This window comes from Varanus komodoensis, unplaced genomic scaffold (genome assembly GCF_004798865.1).
Source record: "Varanus komodoensis strain SLA01 unplaced genomic scaffold, ASM479886v1 scaffold107, whole genome shotgun sequence".
Lineage (NCBI taxonomy): Eukaryota > Metazoa > Chordata > Lepidosauria > Squamata > Varanidae > Varanus > Varanus komodoensis.
The window spans coordinates 358,252-376,358 of record NW_025335305.1 but is presented as its reverse complement, the minus strand read 5'-3'; the positions used below and the strand labels follow the sequence as shown (position 1 = coordinate 376,358).

Sequence of the window (18,107 nt, the reverse complement as noted above, 5' to 3'; positions counted from 1 at the left end):
CAATCTGATAGCTTGCTGTCCATGCCCCAGACCTTACAGAGAGACATCAGGGAGTCCCAAAGGAAGATCAATGTTCTCCTTAAAGTGTAGAAGTAGCTGAATCCTTCAAAGTGAAGAACGTAATAGATTACTTAGCCCTATTATAAGCAAATACCTGGAAGGTCACTGTAATACTATTTAGAGGCTGATATAAATGAGTCAGCAGAGTTAGTGACCAAGTTCTGTTTTTGTAATAAAGTCTTGCAAGATCCTTTCCCCTCCATTGTAATTGTTTTTTAGTTTGTATTTTAACCATGTATATAATTGTATTGCCCTGTTTTTATGGGACTGTGTCCATGCAATAAATATTGATTCCTTATACATGGAAACTGGCTGAACTTCTCAGCCTTAGCAAGATGTTGACACAGTGGAACTAAAGCAGAGCCTAGTAACAAGATTTTGAAACCTACCGTTAATGGAGAACACTTAAAATTATCTTATTTTCAAACACATACCTTACATTGTAAGATTGATACTAGGTGGTATGGAAGAACAGTATTTTATCTTGGATAATTTTAAAGGTGTTGGTTTATATAACTTTGTTTTAATCTTGTATGATGTTTTAAATTATCATCCCTCAGTTGTATACTGTTTCTTGGATACTGTTGTTTTATTTGACTGTTCCTATATTGTGTTTTTTATTCTATTGTAATCTGCTCAGAGGGCCATTGAACTAATAATGCAGAATGTAAGTTTAATAATAAATGAAACAGTAGGAAGTTGGAAGTTCCATACAATAAAGCCATTAGAAAACCCTGCCTTTTTTCTCCTTTTAGTGTATACTTATGCATGGATACAGTAACATGGTGGCTTCAAGAAGACTAGTATTTTGGTAATATGCATAAATAACTAAATCAAAATTTGGCACCACTGTACAAAGCAAGAAGGGGCTTTTATGCGTGAGAAGCAGTAAGTATGGAGTAGGGTTAACTTAACCCATATTCTGCCCAATACTTTCCTTCTCCATTATTCCCTGCTGCCACTGGACTAGAAATTCGAGTTTTGAAGCAGCAGTGCAGTGGGCAACTTAGGGGACAGATTAGAGAGGAAAACCAGCCAGCTCACAAACGTTCAGAATCCCCTCCTGCTCACTGCCCGTCGTCTGCGAATGCCTACCGTTCCGCTTTGCATGTCAGAAATAAATATGGGGCTTGTTGTTAGTCGCAAATTCGTGTCCAACCCATCGCGACCCCACGGACAACATTCCTCCAGGCTCTCTTACCCTCCACCATCCCCCGGAGCCCACCCAAGCCCACACCCACCGCCCCAGCCACCTCATCCTCTGCTGTCCTTTTGCCATCTATTGTTCCCGGCATTAGGCTCTTCTCCAGGGAGTCCTTCCTTCTCATTAGGTGGCCAAAGTATTTGAGTTTAATTATTTGTGAACCTCTTTCGGTGCAAGGGATAAACTTGATGTCAGAAAAGTTCTTGGGGGCTCCATTCCACTGATGGCCAGGGCCAAACACCAGTGTATTTGAAAGTTCACACTGCAAGGAACTAACCCAAAGAAGAAACATTTCAACTTTTTGGGATGGGTGAAATTGCACTAAAGTTGGGAAATCACCCAACGAATTGTGCATGGGGGGAAGGGGAGGGGCAATGGCTGCCTGGTTTTGGCCTGTGGGCCTCAGGTCTGGCACCTCTGACCTACTCCAAATCTCCACTCACTCACAAACTCACTTGGTGCGCTTTGGAAAGGCAGTGTCCCTTTTTCTACCCCTCCACCACCACCAATTTAATTTGCAATTTGAAGATACTATTAACCTAACTCACAAGTTGCTGTAAATATGAATGAATGATGAAGTTGCTGTAGGTGAAGCACTTTGAGTCTTGGGTTCAGACAGCACAATAACCCCCACACAAAGGGTTGAGTGTGAATTCTTGCCTAACCGTAGGGTTGTTGCTGAAATGTGGGTTGTCATGTCCGAATCCAGTTGCATGCACCAAGCCATGGCTTGTTAACCACAAACAACCCATGAAAATAAGCCATGATTTGTTAAGATGCTGTGAACTGTAGGTTGTCATCTCAGTTTACCATAGTGTGTTATCTCAGCTGGATTCTGGCAACACAGTAACTGATGGTTCAACAACAACCCACATTCGGCTCTTGAATGCAGGTTATCATGTTGCCTGAACACTTGCTGTTTGGAACAAGTGTCACACAAATGATACATACTGATGCTGAATGTCAGTTTTGCTCTATAGCAGTTACTAAGACTATAGAATACAAGGAGGGGGCTAGTTCATTAGATTGGCATCCAAAGGCAGACCGAGGTAGCTCTCAGACCACTTAGAAAGCATGTTTAATTTCTTCCAGGAAACAAATGACTTTGCAGTCCATCTCTTACTTAAAACAGAACACACAGCAACAAAATATTTTCCATTTGGGAATGGATTGTTTTTATTTTTATAAATACAGGGAGTCTTCAGGTAGGAAGGGAGGCAGCCACATTTCAAACAACTGACCATACTGCTCCATTTAACCTTTCACCTCAAAAGAGCGAGGCAGAACCCATGTAGAAACTGTGCCAACACAGGCAGACTTTTCACAGGGCAGTTTGGGTGAAACACTCGGCTAGTTCCCTACAAGGAAGTCATCAGACGTGCTATGCCCAGAACTAGCAAAAAAACAAAACAATTGAAACTACAGCACCTGTTTTCAGTGACAACAGGGATGTTCCAGTCTATAAATTTACACTTCAAAGTAACCCACACAGTTCAATAGGGCTTACTCCCAAGTAAAGGTATAGACAGGCAGAACATAAAAACAATTTATATTAGCTTCCCCAGTGGTTAGGTGAGTTCAACTCCATCCTGAAATGTGTGTTGCCCCCTCCCATTTCTTTAGAGGTCCATCTACTTCCTGGTTTTCAAAAAGGCCATGTGATCAGTCATGCATTTTTCTCCTACTTTTTTCTTTCATAAAAATAAATAAATACAACACCTCTAGAGAGATGGATGGGGGAAGAAGAAATTTCTTAAGGGCATTCACTGGAGCCAACCCATCAGCACTGCATACAGCTTGCTTTCCTTTAAAACTTGCAGAATATTTTTCTGTTTTTCCCATAATTTGACTCTGTAAAGGAAAGGTATGCCTGACCTGAACACCTTGAGGGCATGCTTACAGCCACGCCACCATGGAAAGAAAGAAAGTTACATACAAGCAGAATGAAGCACACTGACATGAGACAGTGTGGGCAATACAGGTCAAGTCCAACGTTTACAAATAAAATAAAGGCCTAGGGAGAGAGAACATGGGCTATAATGTCCATTCAAGTCTCATGAACATACATTATTTACAAATAAGTGCTTTTAGAATGGAGGCAGTGGAAAACAAGAAACAATACTTTTAAAAGGGAGGTTGTAAGGGGGAAAACATTGTTATAGATTCTTCCTATTTACTCTCAACTGTGCAACACCAAGACAGTCCATTTTATTTTAATATGTAATACAGTGCAGAGAGAGCTGACCCCATTGTGTGTGTGTGTTTTATTTTGGTGTTTTGTTTTTGTGCTAGGATAATGCAGCCTGCCTAATGGATTACAAAACAGTAATGTGCTGAGCCAACTTAACTTTCAGCAAGAAGCTATCAGAGCCAGCATTTAGCACAGAAGCAAACATGCAGCAGTCTAGCTGCCCAGGCAAATTAAAAGGCTTGAAGGTAGAGGACAGGGCTTAAAGAAGGCATTTTGAAAAGTGGCAGTCTTCATAACCACAACTCTTCCCACTCAGGTAAGTTCAGATCATGCTATGTTACTGAGTAGTGAAGTTACCTCTAGCCACTCTCTATCAAGAATCTCAGCACCAGCAGAATCATTGGCAGGAGACCACAGCCAAATAACCAGACTGCAATGTCTGGACTGCAGTTAAACATGCATGTATCTCTCTGTTGTGTGTATTAAGTATCCTCACAAAAGCAGCACTGGTTCTTCAAAAGGTGTTCAGGGGCAAGTCACATAATCCTTACCCCAGGCAAAATAGCGTAAGTACCAGATACAGCCATCACGTGCTGAATTATCTGAGTTATGTGTAACGTTCTGTTACACATTCTAATTATCAACTAGAATGCAATTGTTTGCTGCATGGGTTGAGCAGCAGTGCGGCAAACTCAATCACAGAAACGCTATCCACCCAGTGAAGTCCACCATATGAAATGCAGGTCAGAGTTGTGTATATCCCATGACTCTGCAAGCAGATGAAATGCAGGGTCCCAAGAATCTGAATTTAAGTGTTTGCTTTAAAAAACCCAAGTTTCTAGCCCTTAGGGGTGTAAACACAGACCTGAAATCACAGGAGCAATACTTTGTGAAGCCTCAGAAACTCAGAAGAGAGGCAAATTCATGGAACAGGATGTCACTGCCTTGCACAGCTCCTACAACCCTCCCTCATATGACTCACAAAAGCGTACAAAAGAAAAGTATACAAAATAGAGCAATTGCGTATTTTTCTTTCAAAAGCAATTGACTTTTCAGGGCTGTTGCAAAATTCCCCCAGTGTCACCATCACATTTGCAGGTGGCAGAACATGACGTGCATATGTGAAACTCAGATTAGGTAGGTGTGAAACTCTTTCTCCACCAGTCCCCCATTCTATCCCAAGAGCCCCTGGAATCACGTATTTTGATGTTACAGCGTTCCAGGGCCATTCTGGGGATGGGAGTGAAATGACAGGCACTGGAAGGGGAGGAGCACCACGTACGCACCCCCTCCTTGGAAGAGTGTTGGCAGCAAAAGAGGGGGTGCACCTCCATCGGTAAGTCCCAGGACCCAGATGAAGCCTTCATGACAAGTCCATCTCTGTTCTTAGTCTGACATATTCTAAAAGCAAACTTTCAATTTTAACAACAAAACTACAGATGGGAAATATTTCCTTAGGGCACGTCCTCTCCCCAAATTCAACTCAAAGTCAGCAAGTTAAAATACAAATTTGTGCAAACTAAAGCAAAGTTTCCTCATCTACATTAAACATATGTCAGAAACAACTTCAAAATATTGTGTGCAATAATGCAAAAAGCAAATAAAGCAGAATAGGAAAAAATCCAAGTGAATGGCTTCCTGTGAAGTTTCCAGAGCAAGGAGGGGCAACATGGCAGTTCACACGCAGCAGCCCATCTTTCTTTCTGTGTCCCCCGGGCTACAATCTCCAAACTGCTGTTGCTCAGCTTGCTGAACTTCTTGGCCACCAGAAAAAACACACATTTTCACTTTAAAGCAAGGTAGGCTGCAGCCTAATTTAGTATTAAAACAAATACTGCTGACTTGCCCCCAAAATTCAGCAGCGTTTTTGCAAGATGAGGACACATCCTCCAATTCTCCAAAGCTGCACTCTGCTCCAGAGAGCTGGAGAAGCTCAGAGAAGCAGCTGGGAAGGAGGGTTTCTAAGGAACAGGCTTCACGAGTAATAAAATAGCAGTATTCTTAAACGGCCCTGTATCCAATTATCAGCACTTCCAATCCTTGGTACTTCCAGTCAGGAAGTTCTTTATAGGGCTAGGAAAGAGCTCTGCTAAAGCAAAGTTGCAGCATGCGCCACTGGCCCCACTCTGGTCATCTCAGGTTGAGTTTGGAAGACGGGTTTCTTACCAATCATTTCCTAAAGTGTAAAGTTTACTTTTTCACCATATGAAAGAAAACCAAACGTCCATGTTTGCAGGGCAGTGTGTGTGTGTGTGTGTGTGTGGGAGGGGGGGAGCATTATGACAGACAGACAACTATTACAGTCTTCTCCAACCTGGTACCCTGCAGATGGGTTGACCTATAATTCCCAGCATCCCCCAGCCAACCCAAACTGGCTAGTCAATGGTGGTGTTATAGCCCAGAGTATATGCAGGACACCAGGTCAAGGAAGGCTGACCTCTCTCTCGTTTCAGAAACCTGCCCATCCAATTCTTCTGCAACGGCATCGTACCCACAATAGTTCTTAGCAAACAGTAAATCCATATATTTCATTTTAAAATGGATGCTCAGCTTGCTTCCTCTCCTGTATCACTTTTGTCAGCTTTTACTTAAAAGAGCAAATGAATCCACATAATCATTTGTGACAAAACATGGCTGAACAGCCTTTCCCCAAGAGATCAGTTTGGCAAGATGACAGGTCATGAGACCTTGCCAACACATTTGGGTTAACCCCTCTGGTTATATCCGCGCTACAGAATACATATCTTCGCTCTAAATGTAATTTGTTGTTTTCCAGTGAATTCTCGGGGTGCTGTTTCTCAGACTGGCACTAAGCATCATCTTAAAGAGAAGATTCTCAGCACCTTTAGGACACTCCAGTTTCCAACAGCCATATTTTGGAGAGGTGGGAAAGTGACAGTGGTATGAAAAGCAATACAGATGTATCACGAAGACACATCCTTAGTTTTCACTGTACTATCCATGCAAATTCCAAAGCCATTTATAAAAAAGCTCCATATTAACATTAAAATAAAGCCAAACCGATCTTAAATTGAAAAGCAACCTATTTGCTATGTATTCTTCCCTCTCTGTCCTGTTTCGGCCAGATTGAAGTGCCAGATGAAAGAATGGCTTTCAAAATGCTTATCTGTAGTGTGGAACTAGGCAATACTAGACATCTGTAAATGTAAGTTCGTTGGCATCGATTTGTGTCCAGTCAGAGCAGCGATTCATGCTTCACACTTATTTGTCAGATCCATGAGATCAGCAGTTTTAGTTTAAGCATCTTGAGCCCTTCATTTGTGGGGCAACTGGAAAAAGAGTTCAGACAACTCTGATTTTGCGTAGAAAGACTGTGAGCACCATCCAGTTCTGGTATACAAAAGAAATCCCTGGGATCAGAATTCTGTATCATTCTGTGTTTTGCACCAGGCTCTTGGTGCGTGTCAAAGTTCTAGCAAAACAGAACAACTCTGAAGGCCTGGAATTTAGCCACCACATCACTGGGTCAAAAGGCCTCTTTCATCCCTGACCCTGTCCTTGACACAGGCCAACAAGATACTCCAGAAAGCACCTGAGTAGAACATGACGAGGGTAGCCAACTCCCTAATATTTGCTACTGGCCCCGGTGTTGAGAGAAATACGACTCGGCATAAAAGGCTGGTTGCCTTGTCCACCTGAATGCAGCCAAAGTGTGCTGCTGCTTCTGTAGGTAGCCGAGCACAGCATTCTGGGATCTTGCAAGGCAGCCTTCTCCAACCTGGTACTGGGAATATACACTTGTCCATAAAGAAGAATGGGTGAGCAGGGCAAAAGAAGGCAAGTGCTCCTTTGCCCACCTGCACACCTGGCGCCTAGCTGGGCTCTAGCTGCCCCCTCCCATACCGACCCTCTAGTGATCACGTTCTAATCTAACAGACATCTAAGTGGTTCACCTGTTTAGACAAGGCATTGTGCTCCCCCCTCCCTCCATCCGACTGCAGGAAGCCTCCAATTGTCCTTGGATGAGGTAACAGCCACACACTCCTGAAATCAGCACCAAAAAGTTCCCTGTGAATGAAAATATGCATGCCACTTCGCTACCATCAGCATTCCAAAGCCACTCAAAACCAAATTCTATTCCAAAGCATCACCGAACCAAACCAGATTCCTATTTCATCCTGTTTTAAGCACTACAAAGACATTCATGGTAAGAACTTGGACAACCACATGGTGGGCATGTCATGAGCGGAGCTGGCTGGAGCAAGGGGTCAGACTAGATGGCCCAGGAGCCCCCTTCTGGCTCACTTTGTTTCGATGTTTCTAACTTGCACTCTGCCTCAGCACAAGAACAAGACATGGAGCTGATTTTTTCACAGATCCATAAAACAAAGTCAGTTCTGCCATGCTTTTTTTTAAACATAAAGGAACCATACCCCCTCTACGCTCCAGGGGTTGCCAACCTTGCTGCAGCTGATAAGGGTTTTCCAATCCTAACTAGCAACTGGCACATGGGCCTCCTCTTCTTGCTGCTCAAACCACAACATGCACCAAGCACTCCAAAGCAACATGACAGCCACCTATTCTACTGTTTCCAGTGGGGCCCACAAACCTATCCTCAACATCACGAATGCAGACCCTTTTTCCAACTTGAGAACTGAATCTGAGTTTTTAAAAAACCTCTGGTTAGGGGGGAACATTCCAGTGGAAGTTGGAACTGAAGGGCCAAATAGCTGAGCTTCAGGAAGTGATCCTCTAGTCCCTAGACACTGTCTGGGGAGACCAAACCCAACGTTGGATTCTGAAATCTGCAGTCCAACCCCAGAGCTGGGAACCTGCGCTCCAGTCTGCTTCCCTGCTTGTAGCTGCAGGGGAAGAACCTTGCTTCTCCAAGGTTTGAAACTGGAGAGGGGGAAAGGGGGCATTCCAGGGGGCAAAGCAGGAAGGAGGCTGCAGAGACTAAGGGACAGCATATTTTATGTATTTATTTATACATTTCTTTAGTTACAGGCCGTCCATAACTGCCGAGGCCTTCTAAGGACATATCCTGTGTCCTCTTCCTTCCTTCTCCAAAGTGTCCCACCCAAGAACAGTGAAGTACTTAGAGTGGGGGAAGCAGGGAGGCAGAGATTACCTCTCACACTTCCTGCTCTGCACAGGGTGCTCAGCAGCCTCCAAATTTGGGGGCTTAAGAGTACAACTCACGGGATGGTGTCCTGAAGCTCTTACTGCCAATAAGACTGCCTTAGGAGAGCCGTTTCAGCCTTTGAGAACGGGGCAAGAGGGAGCTGTGCACAGCCACTGAGGAACAGGTGAACGGCGGGGAGGGGATGGGCCCGGGGAAGCGGGCACGGCTCTCCGAGGAGCACCACAGGGCGGATCTGGCCCAAGGGCAGCAACCCTATCCAACAGGGTGGCCTTCCCGGTTGCCACCAGACCTGCTTGACAGGAAGCCATCAGGCCAAACGACCCCGCAGTTCACCAGCCATTCAGCCACATTACTAACCCTCTCAGCCAACGTATGCGAATGGCGTATGCACACAGGTGTCTGTTCCTCCCAGGTGGAATGTTCACACAGCTCTGCTCACCTACCACAAACCAGTCCTCTCACATTCACACCTGGCCAAAGAGGAGCAGGGGAACTCAACCTGCATCAGAGCGAGCACGAGATAGCGAAAACCACTTCAGGTCGCTGATAGGTTCATGTCTCTTACTGAATGCTCGCCACACTTGGGAAAACATTCCCCCACAGTAACGGTACTGTCTAGAAAGCTGTTATTTCTGAGCAACATGCAGCAGAACAGAACCTCTTCCAGCCTATGGGCCAAAAGCAGAACCTCTTCCAGCCTATGGGCCAAATGCCATTTTGGAGAAACTCCAGGAGATGGTATGGAAATGATGGCTGGGGCAAAAGCAGCAAGACCAAAAATCCCAGGGTATTTTAACTTACATCTCGTAAGTACATCACAGGTTAAAAGCCCTTTTAGAATGGGGCAGGGGGGCTGTCCCAGAGCTGGGAAGCAACCAAACAACTGATGGTTGGGGCTGAAGAGGTGTAGCCGTCCATGGAACTGCAGAGGGCCCAGCAGGCTCCCCAGGCAGTCGGGGTCTGGCCCTCACGCTGGAGGTTCTGCGCATCGTAACAGAATGCCTTATTGCTAAGGATAGGAGCCCCTCCCAAAGCTTGCCAAGCTCAACTTAAAGTGCGCCCTGTGTTGCATTTTGTTGGCCTCATTCTTCATACCAGAGGTTAAGCGTTAACTCTACCGCTGTTTTGCCACTCCTGCTGTACCTTGGTGAGAATTAAGAGTTAATACTGTAACAAGTGAAGCTGCAAGTTCGCCCCACGGTAGGCGATGGGGCAGGAGGTCCTGAAGCAGAAGCGCCACCAAACCAACACAGCAGCTGTCCCTGAAGAGTTGCCGGTGGGAGGTTTCACCGTGTTTTTAAACAGCAATGAGAGTAGATAGTGAATGGCTCTGCCTAAGCCGAGCTTCCATTGCCATCCTGAGTTTCTAAGAATGTGCTTCTGCGGGAGGAGAAAAAATATACACAAACACACATACACACAGAACAGACTCAGGTTCCTTCCAACTATCCTATGCAAACAAAGAGACACTGCAAACTGGAACACTGAACTGTCTGACAGTTTCACCCTTAATTTTGAAAATGCCATGAAGTTTTGATCAAAGGGCTACCAAGTGATCAGTATTCTCCAGTGAAATGGCAAAGGAAGAATTGAGTTTTCTACTGAACTTAATGCTGCAAAAATAAAATACAATTCTGTGAACTTAATGCTTTCTCTGAATTGGTGTGGGTGGGTGCTTGGCTAGCATTCCAGGTGACTCGTCTTTCTGAAAAGGTGTTGGATAGCTGTGATTTTTGGCAGCTCTTGAAAAATATAAAGGCTCTTCTTCAATTTAAAAGTCATTTTCCAAATTTCGGGCAAAATAATTCAAACGTTTCAAAGAGGAATATTGCCAGCTTCCACACAACATAGAGTTCTACTAGAGATTCAGAACTAGCTAATAGGACATCTAATGCTCTGGTTTACATTGAAATGTAATTAATTTCCTATTTCCAGACTTGCGGCCCAAACCACTTTCTAAAACTCCACATCTTTTCTCAAATACCAGATACCGCTCAATAGTTCTTTTGCAGTTTTTCCTGTAGCTTTTATAGCTCAGGCCCAATAAAAGGTAGAGGGCTGATTCCCCACTTCCCCCCAGTGCAATTCCCAAGTGCCTTCCAGCCTCCACCAAAAAGTTCCTGCAGAAAAGGGTTTCTTCCACTATGAAAGAAAATACTGATCATCCTAGAAAAGCTACAGGTAGCAGAGTTTTTCCTCTGTGAGAGACATGGCCAGATAAGGTCACGGAGCGCATCCCCATGTAGGACTCTCTCTCTCCTCCACCAGCGTCCTGGGCCTCTCCCGCTACGTCAGCCATTTGGCAATGCAGGTATCATACACTGTGCGGTTGGAATGCCAGTTTGTGTGAGAAACGCCAGGCATTGTGTAAAAAACAATGTCGTCACGAGCATGCAGGGTCTTCAGACCAAAGGTGTCCAGGAGGTAGACCTAAGAGACAGACAGAGAAGAGGAGAGAACAGAGGTGACTTCTTCACTCTCACTTGGAAAGAGCCCTACCGCAAAAGCGAGGCAAAGCTGCAGCATCAAGAAGCAGATTTTTGGGTGCCAGGAAGGAACTACTTGTAGCCACACAAATTTGGCCATAGGTGGCAAAATCTACTGGGATCTTCTCCTGTAAAGCACATTCCATTCACATGAACAGCAGCGTGACTGCGCTTTGAACAGTGGTGGCTCTGGACAGAGGATTCTCTGAGGAATACCCTCCTGCTACCATTTCCGCTACCTGTGTATCTTTAAAAGCCTTCACCGAGTCTTCTCCAGCTTCTCCGTGGCAGCTGGCCAAAGTTGGATTGTGGCCCAGCAGCCACAGGGAGACTGGCTCAAGCTTAATCTGGCCAGTTAGAGCCTGTTTTGATCCCCATTCCTAGAGGAGAAACTGCTGGGAGGAATAAAGGGACTCATTCTGTGCAGGTAAGCGACCGGCCTCATTGGGCCTCCACCTGCCTATACCCCTCTCTCCACCTCCACCTTTTTAGCTCAGACTCTTTTTTCAAAGCGTGTTGTGTATTTGCAGAGTTGGAACAGATAATATCTTTACTGTTTATAGCCATAGGCCATCACAAGTTTAAAAGGAGAGAACAAGAAGATACAATAAAATTTGCTGCTGGGTTCGGAGACCATTTTTCTGTCTGGCTGTGATAGTATTACTATTGTGATCTGTTATTGTTTTGTTATTTTGTCCTTCCACTGTTTTGGACCCCGAACATAAAATTGATTCTCTGTGCAGCACGAGCTGCTTCAAAGGAGTGCTTCTTTCTAGGTGTGTGTGTGTGTTCTGGTTCTGGCCTTCGTACCATGAAGGATTGTGTTTTCCAGGTTCAAACAACACAACAGGTTGTCATGGTACAAGAAATCATGGAACAGGCCATTGTTCCTGTTTGTGGTTTCTAAAGACCATCATGAGGTTTGGACAACAAGAAAGACCAACAGCACTACAAAATCGCTCTGGCTCATTGGGTTGACCAAACCCTGCCAAATAAATAAATAAATAAAAAGAATCTTCAACATGCAAACTAAACTACACTTTCCTGCGATTTCTTCAGGAAAAAGTCAAAGACAATGATGTAAGTGTGTGTTAAACCATTAAGGACAGTCACTTGAATGTACCTCTTTACTGCAACCCAGAAAATGTTCAAAGCCTTCCATGGAATCTGAGGACCCTGGATGTACACAAAATGATTTAAGCAGCCAAGAACAGTACTACGTCCTTCTGTTACTTCAGCTCAGTAATCTCCTAGCCTTTGTAAATAATTCAGGCATGCTGACCTCCCTATCGCCCATTTTTATCATCTTGTAAAATTCACTTTGAAGGCCTTTTGATGGGAAAACAGACTAAAAATATTTATAGGCACATTTGCTTGCAGCTGACAGGAACGTTCAAAGGCACTTCAGTTCTATTAGAACCGGCTGAGGGGAAGGTGGAACTGAATAAAAGCAGCAAAAGAGGGGCTGCCAAGGATCCTCCATCTCCTCTTGCAAATTCCAGACATGCACACAGCACACACAATCCTGACGTCTTCTGTGCATTCCTGCAGCTCTTCCATAATCCACAGGGTAGAAGGTGCCTACTGCCCTCTGTGGGGAGCGAGGGGTGCCCCACAGAACCTTGCCACCAGCAGTCTCTGGTGCAAGCTCTGGAAATTCCGTTCAACTGAGGCAGTGTGTTGGTTGCTGCAGGGGGAGACATGGGAATTCTGTCTTGCAAACCCAGGAATTTTTTTCAGGGTGGCTTGTTTTATAAGCCTCCCTGACAAACCATGGCTTGTTCTATGGGTTGTTTAAGCCACAGTGCCATATTGTTTTGTCCGAACCCAGATGACATGGCCTACCATAGCCTGAGACAAACTGCAAATGAGATACTTTGCCAGAGCAACAAAACAGATAAGACTGGTTCCAGCCTGCTTGCAGTGGCCACCTGTATGCTTCAGGTCCCAGTTAAATGGTCTTTCATGTTATTTCCCATTAATTTTTAATTCTTACTTTTATAAAATACAATAGATAATTCTTTAATCTATTGCATTTTATTGTTTTTTATATTTTGCTGTAAACTGCCCAGGGAGCTTCAGCTATGAGTGGTACAGAAATGAAATGAGATAAACAAATAGGAACCAAGGCAGATTCTAAGATCCAGGATTTATAGCAGAGCTCACTCAAGACATGCTGCTCCCTGAGGTGGAAGAGAAGACAGCGCCCCTCCATTCCATATGCGGAGCCTGCCCAGGCTGGAAGTCAAGTCTGACACTGGGGCTACCCATGAGGCCATGCACTGCACCTGAGGGGCTGGGGCTAGAGGCTGGAGGCTGGAGGCAGGGGCTGGAGGACTCAGGTGGAACAGCCAAGCCGTGTCTCCGCAGTATCTGCCGCATAAGGCAGCTGCTTCACTTTGCCTAATGGTTGAGACAGCCCTGATTTACAGCTAGTTGAATACATTATGAGCGTCATCAACTGCCAACAAAACATCTCTTTGCTGTCCAGTTCTTCAGGAAACTTTGCCAATGGCTGGTGCCGGAGGTCAAACCAGATGGCCCGGGAGGCCCCTTCTGACTCGCTCTGTTTCTATGTTTCTGTGTTTAATAACATCCACGGCTGCTTTTATGTGGCTGACCCTGAATCACCCCGCTGTGTCTCTCAGTTTCCCTTCTTGTCTCAATCCCTTTCCCACACATTGCGCCAGGGGTACAATCCATGCTCACTCACCGGCTGAGATGTCATATCTCTCACTGTCTCATTGTCATCATAGAAGGCAAACAGACTGTCAAGAAACAGGGAAGAAAAGAAGTGTTTAGCATAGCAATGACCTTTTCCATATCCCGTGTGTGTGTACATGCGTATTTTCTGTGATTTACACACACACACACACACACACACACACACACACTTATGTAGCTGACTAATAAACTCATGACAGTCCCTAAAAAACTGCCATGCCTTCTGGAGCAAACTCACAGACTAAAATAAACAAAGAAAACTTTCCCCTTCTATTTTCAAAAGGGCACAGAACTTTTCCCTACCTTTTTGTCTGCAGGCAATTCTGATCCTTAAGACTGTGGTGATTCATATATTACATACATATATTTGGATTTTTAACTCTTCACAAATTCAGTATATTTTGCACAGGCTTGCCATAATTTATTTTCAAAACATGCCTAATTCTACTAGGACTTTCTCCAACTAACAGATGATCCACAAGGGGGCACTACTCATTCTCTTTCCCGAAAATATTTGTACCTAACAAAGGGAGCTGCCTAATACCCAATCAGACCATTTGTTCATTCTGCTCAGTTTTGTCTTCACTGCCTGGCAACAGCTCTCCAGGGCAGAAAGCAAAAATGCCAACATAGTCTAGTTTTAAGCCCTTCCTGCCAAGAACTAAGCCTTAGGGAAAGTAAGTGGGGGGGGGGGGGGGGGGGGGGGGGGCATGAGGCCAGGAAATGAATTGCAGTCATTATTGGGGCGGGGGGGGGGGGTTCAATTTTTGAGAAACTTGTTTAAAGGGCCACAGTATACTGAAGTCTTCCCAATCTGGGACTTATTTTAATTTATGCATGGGAGCCTAACATATTTGCAGGGTGCCAAATCAAGGAAGGCTGCTGTATTGGTAGCAAACAAACAGGCAAGGCAGGAAGGTAAACAGGGGAGGTAAAGCTTCTTTACCTTGTTGGGAAGGTAGAGAACTGAGTGGCTATTTGCTCATCAGCAGCTGTGTGTTAATTCCCATATTGTCCTGTTATGGCACAATCAGAGGCATCAGTCAGCAGACAGGCCTGGAAGAACTCAGAAATAGTCCGAGTGCCAAGCAGGAGAATTTTAATGTTTATTTACTCAGGAAGAAAGCCGGAAAGGACCTCCACCTCAGTAGTCAGAGTAGAGACTTTGGTTCTAACTGAGGGTTAATAAAACAAAGTTAAGTCATCCATCCACCCCTACCACTGGGATGTTAAGTTACATTTCAATGCCCCCTTCCCAAACCTGTTTACATAGGTCAGCAGGAATAGCTCAAAGGAATAGAGAGATGAAGCTGCAGGATGTTGGGGAAAAAACTGATCTGGTGTTATTCCAAGAAATAGATGCACACATGTTTTGGCCTGGTATGGCCCTGTCTCAGGGATCAGTTTGGATATGTATAAACAACTGCAGAGAGCTCTGAAAAATATGGATCCTATGACTAGCTTTTCCAGAAATCTCTGCAGGCATTTCAATATATCAAAACAAGCCTCTGAAGAAGGCCTGCATTCAGGGCCAAAAGGCATACTGCTATTTCTTGGAATACAACCACACACATGCTTTTAATATCCTGAGTCACTGTCTCTTTATTCTATTGAATTGTTTTGGATGTTCTCCAGTGATATTTTGAAGAGCAGCAATACTTGCCCTTTCCATCTCGCAGGCAAGAAGGTCTCCTCCCCAAAGCCAAACACGTACCTGGACTCCCACGGCATGATTACGCCATCATCTGGGCCCCCGATCAGAACCAGCTTCCGGATCCGCAGGAGGTTCCTCTTCCAGGCTGCATTGAAATAAAAGCATGGCTCCAGACACGTGCTCCTCTGATCCACACTGTGATCTTTCTACCCCTGCTCTGTCCCGTCCTGTCCTTGACCTGACAGCAAGAACAAGCAACCCCCCGTGCCCTCCGGGCTCTGCAAGCTCAGATCTTTTGTGGAAGGCAGAAGCAATGAAAATGAGATTTCTGCTACTGCCGCCACTTACAGAAGCCCAAGGAAATAAGGCCCCTCCCTCACTCCTGGGCCAGGAAAGGGGATCCAGGCGAGGGGCTTTTCATCCATTTGCACTGTGTGCTGGAGACAAGAGAGGGCCCCTCCCTTGTCTGTGTGTTCTCCGCTCAGGCTGAACACCAGAACAGGGCTGAAATGGATGTCTTTTGCACCACTGGGGCCAAAGGACAGCAAATGGTCACTGATTTGATGTATCATTGCTGTTTTCGCACTCACTGCCAGTGAGGGATTGTCTGCCTCAGCGCCAAACTAATTTTAGCAGCCTGTGGCGAACGGGGGCAAAGAAGGAGACCACTCGCTGTTCTGCCTCAGGCAGCAAAGGATCTTGGGCTGGTCTCGTGCCCCAGGCTGCACTTGGCAGATGTCCGGGGCCCAGCAAAGGAAAACGTACATCCTGCAAGCCTGCAGGCTGCCGCCCCGGCCTACTTTATCGCAGCACTTACAGGCCATACCAGACATCACAGGTGTGCCATGTTTCTTTCCCCTAAATAAAATGGAACGGGCAAGATCTCGGCATATTTCCAGTCACAAAGGACACCAGCAACTATTCCAGCAGGGATAGCTGAGAAAGATGAGTGCATGGTAAGGGCTGCAATCACTCTGGGAACACTTCTGTCTGAAGAGTAGCATAAAAATACTTCACAAAAATAAAAGAGACTCTTAGGAGTATCGGTCAAAAGGTATCATGCTGCAATTCCATCTTTTTTTTTCCTTAATGGATTTGCTGTGGTAAGAGAACAATCAGAAAAAGTGACAGGGAAACACTGGAGGTTTACAAGTGGAATTTCAGCCCTCAGTAAAATTCTGCAACTCAGGCAGAGCAATGACACCATAAAGGCTTTGTCAAGAAAAAATAAACATGTTTACAAGAACACAGATACAATGTGCGTGCAGGTGAAGGAAGAGGAACCTTCCCGCAGTTTACTTTCCCGAACTCTGTTACCTTAGCACTTTTTCTCCCAAGTTGCTTGTTGTATATAAAGCACTTTTTCCCCAATTGAGCCCAGAGGCTGAAAGTTAGTCAGGCTGGGGAGTAAGAGTGCTTTAGATGCAAGGGCAGATTCATGAATGGGCAAACATGAGTTTCACCATGAAGTCTATCTGAAGGTTATGAAGACTTCAAATTTTGCTTAGTTGTGCCTTGCCGTGATTTTCAGCCTCAGGAGGAACAAGCCAGACTGAGGCCTCATGGAGTCGTGCTTCCGGGCAAGATAGTAAAATGAGGAGGCCCCATGTAGTTATTCTGTCCTTGCTCATTAACTGATTTTTTTTAAGGAAAAAGATGGAAAAGGCTGTGGGAAAGCATGAGAGGGCTACGAGTGGAAGAAGAAAAAGTCCCATCCAACCCCTCCAATGAGGAAGGCCGGTGGCAGCATACAAGCCTCGTCTAGACATCCCCACCATGTTGTCCAGGACTGTAGCGCCACCGGGGTGACCTGAGAATTGCGGCCAGGGACTGTGGGGGTGCCTGCCCGCTGGAGCTCCCCCTCCCGCCATCCACTGAGTCCTGGGCCTGATGGACTTAGTTACTTATTACCAGACGCATTGGGGTGGAGTCTCTCATCATTCAGCAGAGCCAGGAAGTTGCTGTTGTTGAGGTAAAGATCCCGATGATGTGGATCTGGAGATGCAGAGGCCGTGGGGAGAAAAAACGGTCAAGAGAACTTTGAGTGGATTCCTAAATCCAATGAATTACCCCCATCCCACTTGCTTCTCCTCACAGAACCCAGAAGGTTGGCTCTCCCATCCCCTTCCATACTTTTTAAAAAGTAGGCGTGCTCTTCCTCCTTCCAGCAAACACCAGCCATCGACTGTTTCCTTGCAAAACTTTCTCTGTTGCTCCCAAGTACAAATGACCCAGAATGAATCTCTGAGCATGCACAGAGCGGTTTCTTGAACCCAATCTAGTGATCTCTGCCAGGAACTCTCCTTATGAATACGCCTGGGCTCCATCCCCTTGGGAGGGCCTCTCTGGAGGCGAGCAGGCCTCCTCTCCACACAGCTCATCTAACTGAGCCCCTCGCCTCTGCGTATGCCTTGAACTGGGGTCCAGCTCAGCGGGGGGCTGGTCTGCATACAAGAATTCCTCATCCCCAGTGGCCCCTCCCACGGGCTGTGCATCCGGACCATTCCCAGGAACTGCCTGGTGCAGCCAAGCGCCTGGCTTGACAGAATCCCCTCTGCTTCCTGTTGCATCCCCAAACCTTTAGCTAACCCATGCTCCCCAGTCTCACTGAGCCACTCTTCTTCTGATTCTTAATCTGCACCTTGGATGCAGCCAGTGTTCGTGGGAACGCTTGCCCAGGC

General features: G+C 45.6%; 1 protein-coding gene across 4 annotated transcripts in view; it reads right to left on the bottom strand.

Moving 5' to 3' along the window:
* Nucleotides 1–2,415: 2,415 nt before the first annotated feature.
* The window catches only part of PPT2 (palmitoyl-protein thioesterase 2), a 46,334-nt gene continuing 30,642 nt past the window's right edge, over nt 2,416–18,107 (bottom strand). For 2 of the 4 annotated variants that reach the window (XM_044419691.1, XM_044419689.1), the window contains exons 6-9: nt 17,338–17,421; nt 15,487–15,571; nt 13,762–13,816; nt 2,416–10,992 (exon numbers count right to left, since the gene is read on the bottom strand). In XM_044419691.1, coding sequence (XP_044275626.1) covers nt 10,849–10,992; nt 13,762–13,816; nt 15,487–15,571; nt 17,338–17,421 — 368 coding nt within the window. In that variant the 3' untranslated portion in view covers nt 2,416–10,848. Of the gene's footprint in view, nt 10,993–12,171; nt 12,225–13,761; nt 13,817–14,718; nt 14,789–15,486; nt 15,572–17,337; nt 17,422–18,107 lie in introns of all 4 variants that reach the window. The other 2 variants (XM_044419692.1, XR_006413707.1) reach the window with 2 other exon arrangements.